The sequence below is a fragment of the Meles meles genome, chromosome 3 (assembly GCF_922984935.1).
Source record: "Meles meles chromosome 3, mMelMel3.1 paternal haplotype, whole genome shotgun sequence".
Lineage (NCBI taxonomy): Eukaryota > Metazoa > Chordata > Mammalia > Carnivora > Mustelidae > Meles > Meles meles.
In genome coordinates, this window is record NC_060068.1 from 151,675,512 (window position 1) to 151,699,196 (window position 23,685).

Genomic DNA, 23,685 nt, shown 5'->3' on the forward strand with positions numbered 1-23,685 from the left:
CAGAAATAAATGTAAACTTTCAAGTTCTATGAAGAAAAAGAACTGGGTATCATGAGCCAATAGTCACAAGAATGATTTAAGGCAAGGGGGTCAGAGAGAGCCTCTCTGAGGAACCAGGAAGGCAGGTTGATGGGGGTTTAGCTAGGGAAGGGAGTCCTGATTCTTCTTTTGCTTTTTGCATAATTTTTGATTTTGTCATGTATTTGTCATTAAAATAAGGCCACTTGCTATAGTCCTGCCCATTTACTTACATGTTTTAATTTGATCCAAGTTGTTCCATGATACTAAAATTAATTTCTAGTGAATTTTATTTGTGACATTTGTGTGTATGCTCCATGAGTGAGTAATACAGATGGTAAAATAATTTTAAATCATCTCTGTATCTGAAGTAGAAATTGGGAGATTAAGATTGTGACTTTTGGGCACCTGGGTGGCTCAGTGGGTTAAGCCGCTGCCTTCAGCTCAGGTCATGATCTCAGGGTCCTGGGATCGAGTCCCACATCGGGCTCTCTGCTCAGCGGAGTGCCTGCGTCCCTTCCTCTCTCTCTGCCTGCCTCTCTTGTGATTTCTCTCCATCAAATAAATAAATAAAATCTTTTAAAAAAAAATTGTGACTTTTTACTTGTTTTAGAAAACAGGTTGTCTAGTATGGCAAGGAGGAGAAGAAGGCAATTGCTTTCAGTACAATAACAACTAAGAAACATCCTGCACTAGGTAGGAGTTGACATTATCGTTTTAATTTGCTTTGGAAAATGACCTTTATTCAGTGTGTGTCCACCTTGATGTGACTTTGGAGCTCCTTCCTGATCTCTCTGAAGGCCGTTGATCCGCCCTGCATTGTTTGTTCTTGTCTGTAATAAATTAGACACTTTAAGATAGGTTTGTTCTTTTGTGTAAGTAAACAGTTGAAGTTTAAACTGTTACCAAACGTGGGCTTTTTTGACTTGATCTAATCCCGTGTCCACATAATTTCAATAAGCAATAGTGACTAAAACACGGAGCAGTTTAGAATTTATCTTCCAAGTGTACTTCTGACTTGTCCCTTGCCTGATAGAATCACCCAGGGACTCTGGTCTGAGCATCTCAGCAATTCTTCCCAACACACTTCCCCTTCTCCTAAATATGTATGTCTTGAGAAAATATGCCCTGATTTGGAAGTATGTCTTTTCTCTTTTATTGCCTTTTTGTTCTTTTTTTCTTTCTGACCTTATCTTAAGGTATGGAAATTAGGTTTCTTATGACAAATTTTCGTTCTATTACTTACACATTATTTTGTCCTTGCTTTCTTCAGAGTGCTACTCCAGTTTCTAGACAGAGAAGCTCAAAATAACTTAACCGTTTTTGGGGGGTTTAATTCAGAAAATTGATCATTGCATAAAAGTTGGAATTTGATTTACCTACATTGGAAGTCACACAGCTTTCACTCAAATCTATCAAAAACTACTTTCAATATCATTGTAATGTCTATGCGAAAGCTCTTACAAGATCAAAGAAGAAAACTAAACTTTGAATTTCAAATATTATATTCTGAACAAAGGAAAGCCACTTCGAATAAGAAAATATAAACTGAGCCAGAAAAGTTATTTCTATCATGAAACATTTTTGGGCACAATTATTGTAAATATTATTAGAAATACAATGTAAAATAAGGTGAAAACTTTAAAGTTTTTGATGACATAGTTTTTAATGAGGAAATAAAATACGAATGTTAATATTAGCTAGGGATTTGCTAAAAAGTGTACCTGTATAGAAATAGCTTTTAGGGGAGGTTCCTGGCTGGCTCAGTTGGTAGAGCATGCAACTCTTAATCTCAGAGTCGTGAGTTCAAGCCCCATATTGGGCATAGGGCCTACTTAAAAAAAAAAGAAAAGAAAAGAAAAATAGCTTTTAGGAAACTTCTTCTTCTTCCTTTTTTAATTTAAGTAATCCCTATACCCAACGTGGGATAGAAGTAGCATTTAAATTTGTCTTGATATTTCCATATAAGGATGTAAAATTGTGTGATAGAAATCAAATAGAAATCGGTCATGATATTAGTGGAAAGTAATACTCATTTCTGGCTAGTTACCTTCTGTTTAACATAGAAAAAAATGCTATAACATTTCTTCTTAAATACGGTCAACCTTCTTTCATGGATTCTGCCTTTTTTTTGTTTTTTTTTAATATTTTATTTGAGAGCGAGCAAACAAGGGAAGAGAGAGTGTATGAGCAGGGGGAGAGATGACGGAGTGGCAGGGGATGAGGGAGAAGCAAACTCCCCGCTGAGCAGGGAGCTCGATCTCAGGCCCTGAGCTGAAGGCAGATGCTTAGCTGTCTGATCCACCCAGGTGCCCCTGGATTCTGCATTTATGAGTTTACCCACTCACTAAAGTATATTGGTAACCCCCAAATTAATACGCATGGTGCTTTCACAAGCATTAGTGAACATGCACAGAGCTGAGAAAAATGTGAGTGCCTGCTGTGGCTGTTCCCAGATGAGTCAAACAAGGTGCAACTGTGTCTCCTTGTTCCAGCTCTTACACTGTAAACAAGTGTCCTTTCTGTGGTCTAAGTTATATATTTCCACACATATGTGTCTTTTGTTGATGGTTTTGCTGTTTAAAATGGTTTAGAAGTGCTATGTTCCTAAGGACAAGAAGGGTGGGATGTGAATGAGCACAGATTTTACAGAGAAAATATGTGTGTGTTCAGTAACCTTTGTCCAGGCATGAGTTACAATGCTATTGGCCATGAGTTCAATGTTAATGAATCATAAATATATATTAAATAAGATGTCTTTAAACAGAAACACATAAAATAAGGCTATATATTAATCAGTTGATAAAAATATGACCAGGGGTTTGCAGGAACTTAACCCTGTGTTTTCCAAACTACGAGCAATGATTCAGTATTTGGTAATTCAGTCTTTACAGTGACTTTATAGAACATAACTTTGGGAATGAGAATCAGCTATATCTGGAATAAAGCTTTTGAGCTTAATAGTGTTTTAATATGTGCAACTTTTCTTTTTATCAAGAATTTAAATAACCAGGACAACGAATTAAAATTTACTCTAAAGCTGTTTAAAATCTAAATCTTTCTGGTTCCCGGTAGAGTCTGGATAGTAAGAGATCTACTATACAGCCATTTTTTTTTTTTAAGGCAGTTCTGTACATAATAATACAAAATGATCTCAAGATATAGTAAGTAAAAGGGCAAGGGAGAGAATTGTGTGCATATTTAGAATGTTACCATTTATGATGTTTTAAAAGATACATAGGTCCACATGCTTATAAATCTAAAGATTATCTTTGGCAGGATATCAAGGAACTGGTAACTGGTTGTCTGTGGGAAAGTGATCTAATAGACCAGAGGACAGGAGTGAAGGCAAGATTTGCTTTTCATTGTACAAATTTTGGGGCACTTGTGTGGCGTAGTTGTTAAGTGTCCAACTCTTGGTTCAGCTCAGGTCATTATCTCAGGGTTGAGTTTAAGCCCAGCATGGGCCAGCACAGATTCTGCTTAAGATTCTCTGTCTCATCCCTCCCTCCACTGCCACTGCCCCCAATGCACTCCCCCTTTTTTTTTTTTCTTTTTTGAATGTATTCTTACCAAATAGATGGATTTTAAAGATCAGATATTTAACCTACTGAGCCACCCAGGTGCCCCAGTGGGTCATAATAATAGAAAATCTGAAGGGGAAGAGTATAGACATAGTATAGCATATTATAGTAGGTGCCCTAGTGGGTCATATTAATAGAAAATCTGAGGAGTCTAGACATATAGTATATTATAGTAAATATATTTACTATATATAATAATACTACTAATTCTGATAATATTAATACATAATAATGTTAATATAATAATATACATAGTATAATATACTTATTTCTTCCCTCATTGGCTTTTTTCTTAAAGGAAATTAATGAGAATGATATTTTAAGTTGTACCATCCTTCCTTCTAAAGTGATCTCATTTCCAGTCGGTTTTATATCAAGTAAAATATGTGTATATTTGACCTCCAAAATACAGCTTTCCTTCTTCAACAATTGTTCATGGCCCACTTCCTTCCAAAAAGATAGCTGTAATGACTAAAGGGTAATTTTTTCAAGTTTTATGGAGACACAGTTGATGTATAACATTATGTAAGTTTAAGGTATAGAATGTGATGATTTGATAAATGTATATATTGCAGAATGATTACCACGGTAAAAAGTTAGTTGATACATCCATCACCTCACATTTGCTTTTTTTGTGTGTGGTGAGAACATTTTAGATTTACTCTCTTAGCAGCTTTTAAGTATAATGTCTAACAGTAGAGGATCCATTTGAATGAATTTTGTATTGAAACAGTAGTAATCAGTCTCTGAGCATTATGCTACAGAGAGAAGCATTTGATAATTTAAAGAATTAAAAAAAGTTTCATATGTGTGATATGTATTAAAACAAACTGGAAGAATATACAATAAAGTGTTAACTATATTAACTATGGTTGTTGTCTTTAATTTCTGCTGGGGGGGTATGGGTGTGTATGCATGCACTTTCCTATATTTTCTGATTCTTCTCTGTGTATTTGGGAAATAATTTTTTAATATCAAAACAATTTTATCAAAACAAGTGTCCTTTACTCAGGTATAGAATACAAGAAAGACCTGATTTAAGAATATTTTGTATAAAAACAAATACTTCATGTAAGCACCGTAATGTTATAGCAGCGTTATCAACAATAGCCAAAATATGGAGAGAACCCAAATGCCCATTGACTGATGAATGGCTGAAGAAGATGTTTAACACACACACACACACACACACACACACACACACACACACGTGCATGCACATGTGCGCACGTTGGAATATTACCTAGCCATCAAAAAGAATGAAATCTTGCCATTTGCAACGACATGGATGGAGCTAGAGTGTATTCTGCTAAGTGAAATAAGTCAGAGAAAGACAAATACCATATGAACTTACTCAGATGTGGAATTAAGAAAGAAAACAGGTGAATGTGTGGGAAGGGAGAAAAGAAAAAAAGGAGAGAGGGAAATAAGCCATAAATGACTCTTAACAATAGAGAACAAACTGAGGTTTAATTGAGGGGGCTGGGTGGTACTAAATGGGCGATGGGTATTAAGGAGCGCACTTGTTATGATGAGCACTAGGTGTTGTATGTAGGCAATGAATCACTGAGTTCTACTCCACAAGCCAATATTGCCCTGTGTGTTAACTACCTAATTTTTTTTAAAAAGATTTTTTTTATAAGACTTTATTTTTTTTAAAGATTTTATTTATCTTAAATAAGATAGAGAGGGAAGAGAGCAGGAGCAGAGGGGCATGGCAGAGGGAGAAGGAGAAGCAAACTCCCCACTGAGCAGGGAGCCCAATGTGGGGCTCAGTCTTGGGACCCTGAGATGATGACCTGAGCTGGACGCAGATGCTTAACCGACTGAGCCACCTAGGCGCCCTTCCTCTCCTGCTAAGAATATTTCTGATGCAGGCAGAAGCAGGGAAAAACAGCATTGTGGTAGCACATCATAAAAATGAAGTGAATAATGGTCACACTGTGTTCCTAAAACTCTAATTGTCTTTCACCCAGAAGTAAACACAGTGTTCAAACAGGTAACTCTTCAGTACTCAGCAGGGGCCCCTGTTAGGGAAGAAGATATTAACTTCTTCCAGGCAGTAGTTCTGATAGCTCTGTCTGCATTTTCAGATTGGTTTGCCTGAAAGCAAAGACTACTAGCTTTTGCAAGGTTAATCTGAAACGTCGAGGTCTGTCTAGCCTGCTGTTACCAAGTCGCGGTAGCCCCTGCTGCAGCCTATCATGGCAGCTCCGGCGGGATGTGTAAAGCACACTTCCGCCACGTTCATCCTCCCCCTGCTGCTAGCCATGGGGCTGGCTCTGTGGCAGACCTATTTACAGGTGTCGGTAGCCCATTTTCATTTGCCAAGATGGCATGAGACCCCTGGAAATGGCGCTGCCCATCCGTATTCCTTGCTAGTCAAGGAGCTCTCTAGCAAGGTGAGAACAGAATGCACTTCTGTATGTTCTTCAAGCTTTGCATTTTCTCCTAAATGTCACCTGTATTTCTCTACTTCACTGTCCTCTGTTTAAGTAAGAATAATCAGTGCATATTGGCCCACATTTTGGTACCTTTCGTTTGGATCTTCACTTATTCAAGTAGGAAATTATGCAGAAGAACACATACAGAGGAAATGAAGGGTCTGGAAAACAGGAAACAATGAGTGATTCCATAGAAGGTAGCACATGATAGGTCTTAATATGTTATGAAAGGTATTATCAATGGTTCACCACCTTGGTGTTTATTAGCGTTTGCTGGTTCAAAAAATTTAGATGCCTGGGTCCTCCTCTGAGAATATCTGTTTTAGATGAGCTGAGGCTAGGCCCAGCTCTGTGTATACGTGGTGTGTGTGTGTGTTGTATATTTCTTCCCTTCCCGAATCTCCCTAGATCATTCTGGTGTAGCCAAGAATTAAAACTAGTGGGTTACATATTTTCTGTTTATCTTGAGAAACCAGAATTAGTAGTACTGGGAGGAAGGTACAGAATAGAAAGTTTCTGCTTGTTGTCATGGAAGATATATTCTGGCAAATAGGACTTTCTCTTTCTAGAAGTAGTCACATATATGTGAGTTAACCACTTGTGAAGGATACCATATAGGATAACATCTAAGACTTTGTTATTCCTTAATTTTATTTAAAAAAGAAAGTGCTGCAGTGCTTCTGCAAATTTGGCACAAGGCACGCTAAGATCGGTTTTAGGCAGGAGGAATTTGTGGTGTCTTCGCAGAGATGCTAGTTGACCATACGGCTCTGGAGGTCACAAGAAAAACCTCATTAGGAGGACATCAGTGGAAAAGTGGTCGTGGAAATCACCATCTGTAAGCTGTTTTTCGTTCAGCTTATGACTGAATGAAAATGACTCATGACCCATTTTTTTTTTAAGATTTTATTTATTTATTTGACAGAGCTTACAAGTAGAGAGGCAGGTGAAGGGGTTGGGGGCGGGAAGCAGGCTCCCCACTGAGCAGAGAGCCCGATGTGGGGCTCCATCCCAGGACCCTGGGATCATGATCTGAGCCAAAGGCAGAGGCTTAACCCACTGAGCCACCCAGGTGCCCCTCATTTGACCCCATTTTCTATAAGCTTACTTTGTATTAATAGTGATGAAAAGATATAGTTCCTGAGCTCATGGAATTTACAGACAAGGAAACTTAAAACAGAAGAATCTATTTTTTTTTTTAAGATTTATTTATTTATTTGAGCAAGAGCCAGGGGGGAGGGCGATGCAGGGTGGGGGGGGGGGAGAGAGAGAATTCTCAAGCAGACTCCCCACTGAGCGCAGAGCCCGAGGTGGGACTCAATCCCACGACCCTGAACCAAAACCAAGAGCCAGACACTCAACCAGCTGAGCCACCCAGGTGCCCCAAAAGAGTCTTTACACAGTTACCAGGCAACTTCTTAAAGTGTTCTGTGTCAGCTAGATTGTTTCAGGATTGCCCAGGATTGCAACTGGATTATAAATTTCTCAGAAAAGTCCTTTGTAATACTTGTGACATATATGACAACATTTGCAGACACATTGAGGTTGATGAAAAAAGGGAAATTTTGGGGGCGATTTCTCAGCTAGGAAAGGAAAATTGGAGAGAGATTTCTAAGATCTCTTGCATTTATATTTGTCTTCTTCTCTTTTGCTGTCCTTTCCCTTTATCTCTTAATTTTTTTTGCTTTTGTAATGTTATTGTTACTTGTGAGTTCTTGAATAGAGCTGTTTCTTGATATACAAGTATTCCTTAGTACCCGATTTAAATATTTAGTCAGGTACTCTCAATGCCTTATTAAAAATACGATATTCTTGTAACTTGACCACAGATATCGAGAGGCGATTCAAAAATGGGATGAAGCACTGCAGTTAACCCCAGATGATGCCACCCTGTATGAGATGAAATCACAGGTGAGGATCATGGAGAATTTCAGTTTCATTATGAAATCTCACTGTGTTGTGTTCATATGTGTTTGGTGAACAGTAATGAACCAAAATGGCATTTCTTTTTTTTTTTTTTTAATATTTTATTTATTTATTTGACAGACAGAGATTGCAACTAGTCAAAGAGGCAGGCAGGGAGAGAGAGGAGGAAGCAGGCTCCCTGCTGAGCAGAGAGCCCGATGTGGGGCTCGATCCCAGGACCCTGGGATCATGACCTGAGCCGAAGGCAGAGGCTTTAACCCACTGAGCCACCCAGGTGCCCCCAAAATGGCATTTCTTTCCACCTTCTTTCTCAATATGTCTTTTTCAAATTTTTTAACATTTCCTTTCCAAAATGTATTACTGTGTTATTATTGGTAGGCCCTGGGTGATAAAATATTATCACTGTATTATTTATGGCTCTGCCTTTTGCATGACGTTAGAAATTCATTAAGTTTCACAGTGAAGTTAACTTATTTCAACCTTGTTAAGATATGAACAGATAGCTACCTTTTAGGAAGTCAGTGGTGATTTCTTTTTTTCTTCTTCTTTTTTTTTCTTTTAGTGGTGATTTCTTAAATGAAATGTGTTTGCTTGCCTTGGAAATTAATTGTAATGAACTGAGCAATAGCTTTGTTTCTTCAGAATGAGGATGGTTGGACTCTGAATGATGATATTTCTCTAAAAATGGCCTAGTACTTAGCAAAAGGTCAGAATAGACTCAATTTATTAATAGTTTAGAAATAACATTTGAATTTTAAAAATCGTTTCTATTATTTTGTGGGAAAGTCTATAAAGAAAATCTCTGAGCACTTGTATTAAGTTATCCAAAAGACTTTAAAATCTCTAATGGAGTATCAGACATATTTTGGGAGGGAATAGTTGCAATTCAGCCTTGATCTACACGCTTTACAGATACCTTTCAGATGATGATCTCAAACATAAGGCACACTGTAAATAGAAAACCACATTGTAAATAGAATAATCAAAAGTGGAATTAAGAGTTCAAATATCCCTGAACCACCATGGCTAGATCATGATCACCTTATTTTAACTGATGGACAAGAGTGTTCAATGATTGAGAAGGGGATAGTTTATATTTTCATAGTTATTTTAGAAATAGGAAGAATAGTCTTTCCTGACCCTGCATGGCAGAGGTGTGGGTCAAAACCACTGAGATGCAATATTTACCAGACTAAAAACATTTTTTTTAAATGAAAACATTTATATATGGTTATTCATTAGTAGTTTGCTAGTTTATGAGTATTACTGACAAGTTTTGTTTCTTTTTTTTTGGCTGCAGGTCCTAATGTCTCTTCATGAAATGTTCCCAGCAGTACATGCAGCTGAAATGGCTGTCCAGAGAAATCCACATTCATGGGAGTCTTGGCAAACTTTGGGACGTGCTCAGCTTGGATTAGGAGAGATAGTCCTGGTAAGGAAGTTAGATTATTATAATGATGAAATTTTATTCTGACGTGTTTTTGATTAGCTGAGCCAAAAAGTAAATAGCCATTTATCACATCTGTGCAAAAAATAAATAGCAAATTACCTCTTTTTTTTTTAAGTCATGATCCTTGCGCAGTATTCTTTTTTTTTTTTATTTTTTTATTTGACAGAGAGATCACAAGTAGACAGAGAGGCAGGCAGAGAGAGAGAGAGGGAAGCAGGCTCCCTGCTGAGTGGACAGCCCAACGCGGGACTCGATCCCAGGACCCTGAGATCATGACCTGAGCCGAAGGCAGCGGCTTAACCCACTGAGCCACCCAGGTGCCCAATAGCAAGTTACCTCTTAAAGGTAGTAAGCCATAGACACAGATCATAGTTCTTATTGAACGTCTTTTTCCATTGTAAACATCAATTATATTAGAGTCAGAATATTTTTTCCAGGGGGCACTCCACTGGTTCAGGTGGTTAAGTTTCCGAATCTTGGTTCGGTTCAGATCGTGATTTCATAGGCCGTGAGATTGAACCCCCTGTCAGACTCCGTGCACAGTGGGGAGTCTGCTTAAGAGGCTCTCCCTCTGTCCTTCCCTCTTTCTCTCTCTCTCTAAAATAAATAAAATCTTTAAAAAAAAAAGAATTTTTTTTCAGGTGTTAGGTAGCACAGGCTGAAGAAATGAATTGGCTGTGACCATTACATCTTGTTTTTGTTTTTGTTTTGGCAGGGCTGGCCCCTAACATCCTAAAGAGTATTTGCAAATCTAATACAGTAGTGCCAAATTTTCTGTTTATCATCAATTAAGATTTTGCATGGCTTTATTTGCCTTTCACAGTTAGGAAAAAATAAATAAATAAAAAATAGCTTCTTTAAAGGCTAATGAAATGACTGGTAAACCCTGAACTTAACTTTACTAACAATGGCTTTAGTAAGTTATGGATAACTTAGATTTTTCTGATAAATATCATTTCTGTTTACCAAAATAAAGGTGTTGGTCAAATTCTCAGAAATAATAAGTAAGAAATTTTGATGAGAGAATAATTGGTGTCAAGTAACTTAAACATGATAATCTGAAATGAGGTTCACAGTGATGGAAACCAGTTTAACCAAAGTCCCTTTTTTTTTTTTTAACCTGAAGACTTAACTCATACTAGAGTTGGAAAAAAGAAATTCATGGTATTTTGTTTTCTAATGGGTTAACAGGAAAACAAACAAAGCCTATCACATAATACTTGCCCCCCATTTCTGCTTTATTTAAAAGCTTACAAAGCATTATCTCTTTTGCTTGTTAAGTGTCTATGGTAATGGGAAAAAATCTCTAGGATTTAAAAGTTTAGCAAAGATTGTCCCGTAGAGAACGAAAATACTGCAGGAGACATAGTAGAGGTACTTCCAGTCAATCAGTAAAAGTAAAATTGTTTAAGATTTTAAGTTTTTTTTTGCATAGGGAGCCAGTTGTTCAGTTGTTTTTGTTGTTGTTGTTGTTTATTTTTTTTCCTGTTGATACGGTTCTGTCCATTAAAATTATGAAATTCTTGCAGGGATTAAAAGTGTAATTTTTTTCCTCATTTAATATAATTTTTAGGGCTGTACTTGGGAAAATCTAAGTTTGTAATTTTTATGTAGACTTAAGCTATTTTGAAAGACTGGAATGGTAAGAAAAAAAGACTTAAAATGTCATAAGGAAGGGTTGCTATGAAAAATATATTGAAAGCAAGCTAAAAATTGTTAACATCTAACCATTCTTCCTATATTTGTGTATATTTGGACAAAAACACAGGATAATACAAAGATAAACAGACCAGGTGGTAGATTAAGAGTCAGTAGGTAGGGAGAGCTCCAGCAGTAATTATTTAGGATTTTATGTAGACTTGGGTATTGGAAGGGATGAATCTTTAAATTCTACACCTGAAACTTACACTATATGTTAACTAACTGGAATGTAAATAAAAACTTGAAACTTAGAGTGAGTTGCGTGTCGGAAAACAGTTATAGGCTTAGTTCTTCATTTTCTAATTCTTGAGGTGTAAAATTAGCTCTTTAATTGAGATCTTTCTTCTATAAACGTCCCTCTTGGTTCTGCTTTTGCTGCATCCGTAAGCTTTAGTATGTTGTGTATTCATTCTCGTTTGCCTCCAGATGTTTTCTCATTTCCCTTATGACTTACTCTTTGACTGTTGGTTGTTGAAGACTGGGTTGTTTAGTTTCTGCTTATTTGTGAATGTCCCGGTTTTTCTTCTGCTACTGATCTCTGGTTTTATTCCATTGTCATTAGAAAAGACACTTGGTATGATTTCAGTCGCCTTAAATTTTTTAAACCTTGTTCTATGACCCGACATGTGACCTCTCCTGGAAAATGTTATGTTTGTACTTGAGAATAGCATGCACTCTGATGCTGTTGGGGGGAATGTTTTGTCTATGTTAGGTCCCTTTGATCTATAGTGTTGTTCAGGTCCTCTCTTCCCTGTGATCTGCCGTCTGGGTGTTGGGTCCATTACCCAAGCTGGGTATTGCAGTCTCCTGCTGTCTGTTGCTGTCAGTTTCTCCCTTCAGTTCTGTCCGTGTTTGCTTTACACTTACAGGTGTTCTGGCCTTGGGAGGAATATATGTTTATAATGGTTATATCTTCCTGGTGAATTGACCCTTCTTTCATTCTATAATCTCCTTCTTTGTCTCTTGTGATGGTCAATACATGTTAGCATTATTTGAATCTAAGCTCTGGGTGTCAAAGGTAGGCATTCCCAGTACATACCTTTCTGATGATGGGTTAGCCAAGAAATCCCTAGATTCTTACAGCTGCCGGCCTGCAGACGTGGAACAGTGCATTTGCCTTGTCTTGAAATAGAAAGCATTCCCTGTACTTATGGACTGGAGTTCTCCGCAGCAGTTTGTCAGGCACTTTCTTTCACACTTCTTTAACTTTTTCTTTTTTTCATCATAATCATCATCCAGTGTTTAGGGCACAGCCCTAATTTCTATCCTTACATTCTAATATATTTTTAAAAAATGTCAAACATACACACACAGAGTGTATATATATATATTTTAAAGAGAGATATTATGGATTATATATATTAAATCGACTCAATTTTTAAACAAAGCAAACAAAAAAACTTTGATTTCTTTTTTTAATCTCCCTTAGGCAATTCGAAGTTTTCAGGTCGCCCTTCACATCTATCCAATGAACCCTGAAATATGGAAAGAAGACCTTTCTTGGGCAAGAACGCTCCAGGAGCAGCAGAAGGTTGCACAGAAGATTAAAAAGTGTGACACATCAGCGGAAGTAACCCATTTCTCACCAAAGTCAATTCCTGACTATGACTTTGAAAGTGATGAGATTGTTGCCGTTTGTGCGGCGATTGCTGAGAAACAGAAGACGGTTCCAGCAAATAAAACGATGGTTATTGTGTCAGCTTCTGGGACTGTAGAGACAGTCACTGAGAAGGAAGACGGGGCTACACCACCAGATGGCTCTGTTTTTATTAAAGCCCGATGAAGTAGCGGGAATCCTTTGAATCTGTCTTTTTGATTGCCACTTAAAATTTTAGGTGTAGGGACATTAACTGTGGAGGAACAGAGCAAAACTCCTGTTTGTAAAATGAGTTTTGCCGATGAGGCATATGAAAACCCAATGGTAGAATTATAGTATAGTGTTTGGACTATGCTTTCATAAGTTATGATTTAAATTTCTTAAGATTAGAATTCTGAGTACAGTGGCTTTTGATTCATAAACTTAATTTAATCCCAAAATATAAATGAGTGCGTTTTAAAGACACAACTTGAAAAGTGAATTCTTTAATAGTGAATCACTTGATGGCCAGTGTCATCAAAATGCTGACTTGTTGACTTTTGTTCTGTGATAAAGGAAGTCAGTGATTTCTTTTCCTCCTTTTAGAAATATACTGCTCTTGCTATTCACTCTTCTGTTTTTCTGGTTCCATTAGAGTAAGTTTGTCACAAAGCTCGAATATTTTTGACCTTCAGTTTGATTCAAAGCTGTCATTTGGTTATATGTGGAATCTTTGAAAGTTTGGCTGAAAATGCATGCAGATGTCTACATTCTAAACATTTCCCGAAGTTTCTCTTAATTCTGATTTGAGCTTTTATTTTGACTTTAAGATTATTATGACAATAGTAGTGGCCTCCTTCGTGTATTAGATGTGTGAAATAGTGACACATGTCAGAATGATGGTTTTGTTTTTTTAATTGTTGACGTGGATAGTGTTCCTTTCCACAGGTGGGTCTTGTTTCAGATGTGCATTTAAAAAAATGAATGGTTTTTATGGATGTGTCATAACAAATTGTCCTACTGCGTTGTCCCAGTCAAAAGCAGTATTTTCTTATTTCTAAAAGCTTAAAGATTTGGAAAATAATTTATCTTTTGCTTATCACTTTCCAGCTGATGGTTTGGAAGTCCTTTTCTAGATAACTTTTTTGGAACTACTCAATTAAATTACAATTACAATTTTAAATAACAGATTATATCTTTCTAAAAATAAAACAGTGAGGCTGTTAATGAGTGCCAGTGAATGAATAATTTAGGCACAACATACATAGAAACTGAAACATAACTGTGGTACAATACGTGAGTAGAGAAGGCTATATTTAAAGAAATATTTCATCGAAAGGCCACAGTCATATTCACAAATCAAAACCGTCATTGTTAGTGTGAATTGTTATTTTTATACTACATATATTGTAGTGCAATTATATGGACTACTGGGTACTGTTACTTCTGACACTCAGGAAGCTATTATTGCTACAAAACTAATTTTATCCTTGTTAGAAATGAAAGTAAGCTATTTTGTTTTAAAGACTCTTACCTTACCCTGTCGAAGCATGTGTGTAATGGTCATTTTTCTGAGATGATTTTTTTTCTTTTTAAAATTTTTATTTAAATTCTAGTTAGTTGACATACAGTGTGATACTGGGTTCAGGAGTAGAACTCAGTGATTCATCACTTCCACACAACACCCAGTGCTCATCATAACATAAGTGTCCTCCTTAATGCCCATCCCCCACCCTCTGAGATGATTTACAAAGTTTTTCCTTTAGTGGAATGCTTACCTCTTTTTTTTTCCAGAGTATTGTATTTTTCCCCCAAAGTTACATCGCAAAGTTAGCTCTGGTTAGAGAGGGTAGTTTTAGAGTAATCCAAAAAACAAATACTAATTACATTTTATTTCATTTAATAAAAGATATTCTCCCAGGGTAGATACTTGGGCATCTGCAGAAGTGAGCATTCAACCTTTGGTATGTTGTTTTGAGTATTGGGTTTTTGTTTATCATGTAATTTGTGAATAAATAGTTTTTTCCTTCATTTTAAAGATTTGCCTCTTTGTGTTGTTAGCTTTTGAAAAATTAGGTTGATTTATTTAATTTCTTTGTTATGTGGGAATAAAATATGTAAAACATGTTGGATGGAGTTTTGCATAGGATATCCTCAGTAAATGTTAGCTATTTCTGTGAAGAACTTGACTCAGTTTGGAGATATTTAACCTGTTTCTTCTGAGTTTAAGAAAGTAGGAGAATTTTGTAATCTTTATCTGAAAGTGAAGAGTCACTGCTTTTGATATTTTAGGACAGATGGTTATCAGTTGGAGTTATTCTTGTCATAAAGTCAACCCTAAAAGAGGCAAGACCCAGGATGGAGGGCATGTAGCTACAAGATTCTGTTAAAGAACCTAGTGTTTTTCCTGTATACGTATCAGTGGGACAGATTCATCTTTTCCTCACTCAGATATAAGACTTAAATTGGAGGACATAAAATGGAGGGAAAAGGAATAAAGAATTATGAAGAACGAAGGCAGCTCATTTATTCATGCCCCAGAAGATGCTCACCTAACACTCTTCTGTGCATGAAGACACGGATGCATATATCATTTTATAAGATGTGAATACTTATACATAGACATATGCTAAGTTTGTTAACTGCAATAGCAAATACTTCTAAATCTGAAAGAAAAATAGTTGATGTTCACAGTAATGATACAATTAAAGATGTTTAATATACTCTCTGAAATAACATTAAACACTATATTGAATATAATTTGTATTATTCTTATTTGAAAACTGTATGGGATAGACACTCGTTAGTCAGACCACCACACATCCAGATCATGCCCGATAATTTGAGAGTCCATGTATTATTCTCTAGACAACAGGTTTTTAGATTATAATGTATTTATCTTAAATGTGCTAACGATTGCTACACAAACATTGAAAGGCATGCAAGTCATGAACCCAGAATCACTGCAGTTGGGACCTAGGTACACACTTTTATAGCAGTAGTCTTAGTGTAAAGAGGTTTTAAATTGATGTTATATGACAAAACTGTAGTGAAGATTTAAGTAATAAAGTTCTGTCTGAGAAAACTAGAGTTCCTGTGATTATAACTGACCACGATAGCCTCTTGAGTTTGAAAATTATGCTTTTATGTAATGATGTCAAAAGTTTGATTTACTGCCTTTCCCAGCAGTAAGAAAATTTTGTCTTTTTTTTTTTTTCTCCAGACTTTGTGAGTCAGTAGCCTTTCTAAATTGACTCTGGACCAGCCATCCTGGAGCTTTGATTTCATGACGTACGTGTATCTACACGAGTTGTGAGTTGACACAGGAACCATAGTTCGATGACTATCTTTGAATTAATTAGTATACTCAATGGGTTTTTTTTTTTTCTGAGAGATTTATATTAAGCCAATGGTGTGAAATTGATGACATTTTAGGATTGAGAAAGTAAGGGTTTCTTTTTTTTTTTAATCAGTAATAAAGTACAGAAATTTGTGTGATTGACTCATTACCAAAGTAAATTAAAATGAAAGATGTCACTTTAGTCACTTGCAATGAAATATGCTCTCTGGAAGGGGTAGCCCTGTAGCTGGTGTGCCATGGATTGTGCCTTAATGCGTGTTATATGTGAACTTGGTGTGTGTGCCATGGTGGAAGACAGATTGAAAAATGTTGATCTACATCTTGTTGAGAAGGCAGAGGGTAGAGGTGGCCTCCTCTCGAGGTGCTTCTTTCCACATCCATTAAGCAAGGACTCCTGATCGCCCCTTTCTTGGATCCCCAACTCCCAGCGAAAGGGGCTTCAGGATAAAGAACTGGACATGCAAACCTTTCTCCCCTTTCTGGGGACTTGTAATGCTTTCAGAGAGCCTGTGTTTTATTCTCTTGCCAGACATGGCATAAGCTTTGCAGTGAAAGGCTCTGTGCCTCTGCAGGGGGGGGGCCCTGCAGTTGTGCAGGACCGCCCATTCCTTGGTGAGCAGGTCTGTCTTATTCTGGGTTAGATATTAGGTGGCTATTATTGACGCAAATCTAAATCTGATATACTGAATCTCCATTTGCCTGGCTTGGCCTCTCAAGTGGCTCAGAAGTCAGGAGGGGGACGGGGAATATTATTTCATGATTGCCTCAAACCTCAACAAAAATTTGTGAAAATTGTATTTCAAAGTAAGCATGAGATAAACACCAAATTGGTAATTTTTTTTTCTAACTTTACCCATTTTTCAAGTCATGAAAATTCTATTGGAAATGGATAATGTCAATTACAAGACAATATGTAAACATTTGTTTAGGATGTCCAAAGACCTATCCCCTGGAAATTGTGAAAGACCATAGTATTGACTCTAGATTTACTTAGAAGGAGAAAATGTAAAATAAATCATATTCTCTGCCCACCTGTTAACTTTCTTAAGAGTATAATTTACACAGAGTAAAATATACCCTATATTGTAAGTTTACAGTTTGAGGAGTTTTAATTAATCTGAACAACCACACAATCACCATTACCATCAAGATGTAGAATGTTTCCATCACCCAAAAGTTCTCTCATGCCCATTTGCGGTGAGTTCTCCTCCACCCCAACAACCAGCACTGTTCAACCACTGATTCCTTTCTGTGACTATAAATTAGATTTGACTCTTCTAACATTTCAAATCATACAATATTTACTCTGTGTCTGACACTTTTGCTCGGCATAATACTTTTGAAATCCTTCCATGTCGAGATTCATCTGTGCTATTGTGTATATCAGCAATAGGCTTTATTTTTATTGCTGAGTATTATTCTGCTATATGGTTAAACTACAATTTAAAGCTATTCATGTATGTCGATGGGCATCTAGGTTGATGAACATCTAAGTTTTGATATCTTACGAATAAAGCTGCTATGTATGTATGTCGCAGGTTTGTGTGTGGCAGTTAGGATGGTTGAGTCTTAGGGTAAGTGTAAATGTAACTTTCGAGTGTAACTTTCAAGGAAACTGAAACTTTTCCAAAGTATTTAATGCCATTTTGCATTCTGACAAACAGTGTATTTAAAAGGTTTCAGTTGCTCCATATCCTTGTCAATGCTTGATGTTGTCGTTTTTCATTTTAACCACTTGGGTAGATGTGTAGTAGATCTCACTGTGGTTTTAATATGCATTTCCCCGATGATGTTAAACATTTTTTCATATGCTTATGTGACATTTGGATATATTTGGGGAAGTGCCTGTTCAGATCTTTGACCAATTTTTTTATTTGGGTTATCTAATTATTGAGCTGTAGGATTTTTTCCTATATTTTGGATAAAAACTCTTTACAAGATATTTGTATTGTGAATATTTTGTCCCCATCTGTGGTTTGCCTTTTTTTTTTTTAAGAGTTTATTTATTTATTTGATAGAGAGAAATTAGAGAGGGACCACAAGCAGGGGGAGTGGGAGGGGGGAAGCAGGCTTCCCATTGAGCAGGGAGCCCAACTCAGGGCTCCATCCCAGGACCCTGGGATCATGACCTGAGCCAAAAACAGACGCTTAACTGACTTAAGCCACCCAGGTGCCCCACCTTTTTGTTTCCTTGATGATAACTTTGGAAGAGCAGAATTTTAAAATTTTGATGAAGTCCAATGTATATTTATTTATATTTATATTATATATAAAGTCCAATTTATATATTAAATATTTAAATATTATATGTGTATACATATATATATGTATATATATTAATGGTTGTGCCTTTTGTGTGCTGAGAAATCTGTGCTTACTCCAAGATCAGAAAGATTTTCTGTGTTTTCTCTAGAAGTTCTACAGTTTTAGCTTTTATAATTAGGTCTGTGATCCATTTGTAGTTAATTTTTATGTGTTGTATAAGGTAAAGGTCAAGGCTCATTTAAAAAATTGTTTATTTATAATCTCTCCACCAAACATGGGGCTTAAGCTCATGACTCCAAGATGAAGAGTTGGATGCTTTACTGACTGAGTCAGTCTGGTGCCCTGAGGTTAATTTTTTTTTTAAATGTCCAATTATTTAAGTACTAGTTATTGAAAAAACTTTCCTTCCGTATACCTTGAAATCCTGAAAATCACTTTACTGTGTCTTTGCAGGCTTGAGTTGTGTACTCTGCTACTCTGATCTATATGTTTATTCTTACACCAATTTCACACTGTCTTAGTTACTGTGGCTTAAAAATTGTGATCTTAAAAATCAGTGTGGTTTCTCCAATTTTATCCCCACAGCAATTGTGGAGCTAATCTAGTTTCTTTGTTCTTCCATGCACACTTTTTTCTTTTTTAAAAAAATTTTATTTTGTTTGTTTCTTTGCCCTTTTAGAATTTTTAGAATCAACTTGTCTCTATCTGCAAGTCCGCTGGGATTTTGATTTCTACAAATCAGTTTGGGAAAAATTAACAACTATGTCATATATTTGAATTCATGATCATGATATAACTCATTGTTTTAGGTATTTCATTTCTCTTGGTGATGCTTCTTGGTTTTCTGTGAATAGGTCTTGCCCATATGTTTGTTGTTTATCCTTAAATATTCCATATTTTTTGATGCTTTTATAGGGAATGTTTTTAAAATTTTATTTTCCAATTTGATACTATTACATAGAAATACATTTTTTTGTGTATTGAGCTTGTAACCTACCACCTTGATACTTTATTTATTAGTTAAATTAGCTTTTTGTAGATTCCTTACAATATTCCATCTATAATAACAAGTCTTTGTGCATAAATACAGTTTTTCTTCCTTTTCATACTGCATGCCTTATATTTCCATCTCTTGCCTTATTGTACAGGCTAGATCCTCCAGGACAATGTTAAATAGAAGTGGTGAGAATGGACATTCTTGCCTCATTATAATCTTTTGGTCTTTCATCATTAAGTATAATGACACCTGTAGTTTTTTTATCCATGTCCTTTATTAAATTGAGAAAGTCCCTGGGCAATTAAATTTTGTTAAATGTAAATAAAAATGTATTTTCTGCATCTCTCAGAAGATCTTATAATTTTTCTTTCATCCTGTTAATATGATGAATTACATTTATTTTTCAAGTGCCAAATCAACTGCATTCTTAGATAAACCCTAAAGATCCTTTTAGATCTTTTTTGATTAATTTCATAATATTTTATTAAGGATCTTTATGTCTATGTTCATGAAGAATATCAGTCTGTAATTCTCTTGTAGTTGTCGAATCAGGATAATGCTGAGTTCATTTGTAAAAATGTTGAGTATTTCTACCTACTCTTTTCTCAAACAGTTTCTGTAGATTTGGTATTTCTTTCAAAGTGCTTAATAGAGGTGACAAGCGATCTAGGTGACAAGTGACTAGGGAAATCACCTAGGCCTAGTGTTTTCTTTTGGGGAGGGTTTTAAATTAATTATAAGTTCAGTTTTAAAATAGCCACATTATAGGTCTTGTCAGTTATATCACATCGAGTAATAGTATGGTTTGATTAAATCAGGATTCAAAAAAAGTCCATTTCATCTGTTTATCTCTCTCTTCAATTTTTTATTTTTTAAAAATAATTTTTTAAAATTTTTTAAATTTAAATTTAAATTTTTAAAAATTATTTTAAAAATAAATTTTAAAAATAAATTTTATTTATTTATTTGAGAGAGAGAGAGAGAACAGAGGAGCAGTGTGGGGGGTGAGGGGGTAGAGGGGTAGAGGGAGTGGGAGAAGTGGACTCCTCGATGATCGAGGAGCTCGACATGAGGCTGGATCCCAGGACCCTGAGCTCATGACCTGAGCTGAAGGCAGAAGCTTAACTGACAGCCACCCAGGCACCCCCATGAATTTGATTTCTTATAGATGGATATGATTTAGCTCTCTTACATTCCCCCCAGTGTATTTATTCACCACTTCTGCCTCCATTCCCAATAAAACTGATTATCTTTTGGCTTCAATCTATATTCATTATTTAATAAGATACATAATTATCACACATAGTTAATCTGACCTAGGATATTATCAGTTTACCTTTTTTTGTACTTTGTTGCATACGGAATTGATAATTACTTTTGTTGTTTTTCTATAATTTTCCATATATATGTGACTAGTTTTTCCCTTCACTGCCTAATAGAAATGTAATACTACTTTCAGTATTGCCAGACGTTAACTAATCTGTTAATTTTTTTTTTAAAAGATTTTATTTATTTATTTGACAGAGAGAGATCACAAGTAGACAGAGAGGTAGGCAGAGAGAGAGAGGGAAGCAGGCTCCCTGCTGAGCAGAGAGCCCGATGCGGGGCTCGATCCCAGGACCCCGAGACCATGACCTGAGCCGAAGGCAGCGGCTTAACCCACTGAGCCACCCAGGCGCCCTAAATTTTTTTTTTAAACCTTAGAGAGATCCTAGAGCCCCTCTCCTGCCTCAGTCTAGATGCACGCCCTCCTGGCCTGCTACAGGGCTGTTGCCTTGAGCTCTTTCACCATTGTTCTCCGAATTCTCTTTGCTTCTCCCTTGCATGGAATCTTGTTTCACCCCTTCTCAAAAAAAAAAAAAAAAAATATATATATATATATATATATATATATTGACCTAATTATTCAGATTTTGTGTGTGGACTTGTCAAGGTTAAACGTTTTCTGGACATAGGAATGTTTGGCGGACTCTTCTGTTGGCTCCCATGCTGTGGAATGCGGTGGGTGACCTAGAAAGGTAAAGATAGGGTAATGAATGAATGGTAGAGACATTGATTTTGATATGAGAATCAGAGGCCCAACCACCTTTCTTTTTTCCCAAAGTGCTTCCAGCCTGCAGCTAAAGCCCCAGGTGTGCCCCAGGACAGCTCCATGCTAAACAGCAGGATGAAATGTGGTCTTTTGCTGAGTCTCTTTCTCTCTGGTTCCATTTCTTGTGTATCTGGAGAGCCACCTTGCAATCATACTTGTGGCATCTGAGACTCAGGTTTGGAGGTGCTGGGAAGGGCACGTGGTGGGGAAGGCAGTAGAAGAGAACACACTTTATGGTGTATTTTGTTCTGAAGCGATCACAAGGACAAGTTCACCGCTGTCTGGAAGGAAAGCAATGCTGCTAAAACTTTCATAAGTTGAAATGGTGTGAAGTGAACAAGCAATGACCATTTATATGGAAAAATTTTTGAGCTTTCTCAAACCCCCAAAATAACCTTAGACTTTTTTGATATCCTAGGACACGTTTTTGCCAACAAATGCACAAAAGAGCTCCAGATAGAGCACAGACACTCACAGACACAGTTCAAGCCCTGGCGGCTTGGTGCCAGGAGGCTGAGCGTCAGTTTGGGGCAGGAAGCTGGGGGTCCTCTGTCGCCGCTCAGGGTTGCGCTGCCTCTGGAATGGCTCGATGCGAAACCAACGCTGAATGCTATTTTTGCTTTTCACCTTTTTTGGTAAAAGCAAAAGTCTTCTTTGGATTTCTTTGGGTTAGTGAAAGCATACTAATGTAGGTCTTCCGTAAGAGCGAAGTGGTGTAATGCAAACCTTGGGAAAGTGGGAAGTGCCTGTAGTTTAGGAAAAATGACTGTCTCGTGTCATGTGGCTATTCCTGCATTAAGATTTAAGGCCAAAGGCATAGCTAACAGTAAATACTACTGTACCTTGGTTTTCCCATGGGCCTCTGTGTTTGTGACCTCAATAAGAAACCATGGAGAGGGTCCTTTGGGAAAGAACTTTTATATTCCATGGTCTTCTCATCAAAGTACCACTTAATAGCTCTACCAGTCTCACCAACTTTCCTAACACACTTGACGTGTTGGTTTGATTACCTTAAAGATAATGAGATGGAGTGAAGATGGTATTTCTGTTCGCTATATCCTGTTGGGACCAGGAAGAGTTTAATACAAGCCAGTTAGACAATCAGAATTTTCTTGCATAGAAAGTTTGAAGCTCTAAATGTTCAGGAACAAGTTTCCCACAAGAAACTATCTTCATATCCATAGCTGGTAAGTTTTATAAATAAATGTGGAATGGATGATGGATAACGCTGAAGTTTTTCTTCCTCGGCTATTCCTTTAATAAGCCAGACTTAACAATCAAAAAGACATTGTCATGGACTAAATTGTATCTCCTTGAAATTCAGATGGTGAAGCCCTCTCCCTGATCCCACGTAGATGTATTTGGAGGTAGAGCCTTCAAGCAGATAATTCAGGTCAAACCCAGGTCAGAAGGGTGGGCCCTAATCCAGTATGAGTAGTGTCCTTATAAGAAAAGAGACATCAAGGAAGCAGGTGTACAGAGAGAAGGCCATGTGACAGCATAATAAGAAAATGACCATCTCATGGTGAGGAGAGAGGCCTTAGGATAAGCCAAGCCTGCTAGAACCTTGACCTTGGGCCTTCAGCCTCCAGACCGTGAGAAAATAAGTTTCTGCTTAAAGCCATGTGGTCTGTGGTATTTTGTTATGGTAGCCCTAGCAAACTAATATGGACATAGAAGCCAATTTAAAAATGTACAAAGGATTTGAATAGACATTTCTCTAGAGAAGATATAAAAAAGGCCAGTAAGCATGCGCAAAGGTTCTCAACACCATTAGTCACTAGGGAAATGAAAATCAAAATCACATATCCATTAGGATGGCTAGAACCAAAAAAGACAATAAAGACTAATGAGGAAAAAAATACATTGATGAGGATATGGAGAAACTGAGCCTCTTCTACATTGCTGGTGGGAATATAAAATGGTACAAGCACTTGGGAAAACAGTTTGGCAGTTCCTCAGAAAACTGAACATATAGTTAACATATGACCCAGCAATTTTATTCCCAGCATATAGAGAATTGAAAACGTGTTCACATAAAAACTTGTATACAAATGCTACTATCAGAAACACAGAAATATTTTTTTAAAAAAGGAAATACAGAAGTATTACAACCATAAAAAGAAAATGAAGTACTGATTTGTGCTACAACATGGATGAACCTTGGAAATATGCGAAGTGAAAAAAGCCCGATATTGAAGGCCACATATTGTGACCTTAATGGACTCCATTTATGTCCAGAATAGGAGAATCCATATATAAAGTGGTTGA

General features: G+C 36.7%; 1 protein-coding gene across 5 annotated transcripts in view; it reads left to right on the forward strand.

Annotated features, from left to right (window-relative positions):
- Positions 1-15,459, forward strand: part of TTC33 (tetratricopeptide repeat domain 33) — a 32,915-nt gene extending 17,456 nt beyond the window's left edge. For all 5 annotated transcript variants that reach the window (XM_046000597.1, XM_046000594.1, XM_046000596.1 and 2 more), the window contains exons 3-5: positions 7,876-7,957; positions 9,273-9,404; positions 12,553-15,459. In XM_046000597.1, the coding sequence (XP_045856553.1) occupies positions 7,876-7,957; positions 9,273-9,404; positions 12,553-12,906 (568 nt within the window). In that variant the 3' untranslated portion in view covers positions 12,907-15,459. The remainder of the gene's footprint in view (positions 1-7,875; positions 7,958-9,272; positions 9,405-12,552) is intronic.
- The last annotated feature ends 8,226 nt before the right edge of the window (positions 15,460-23,685 follow it).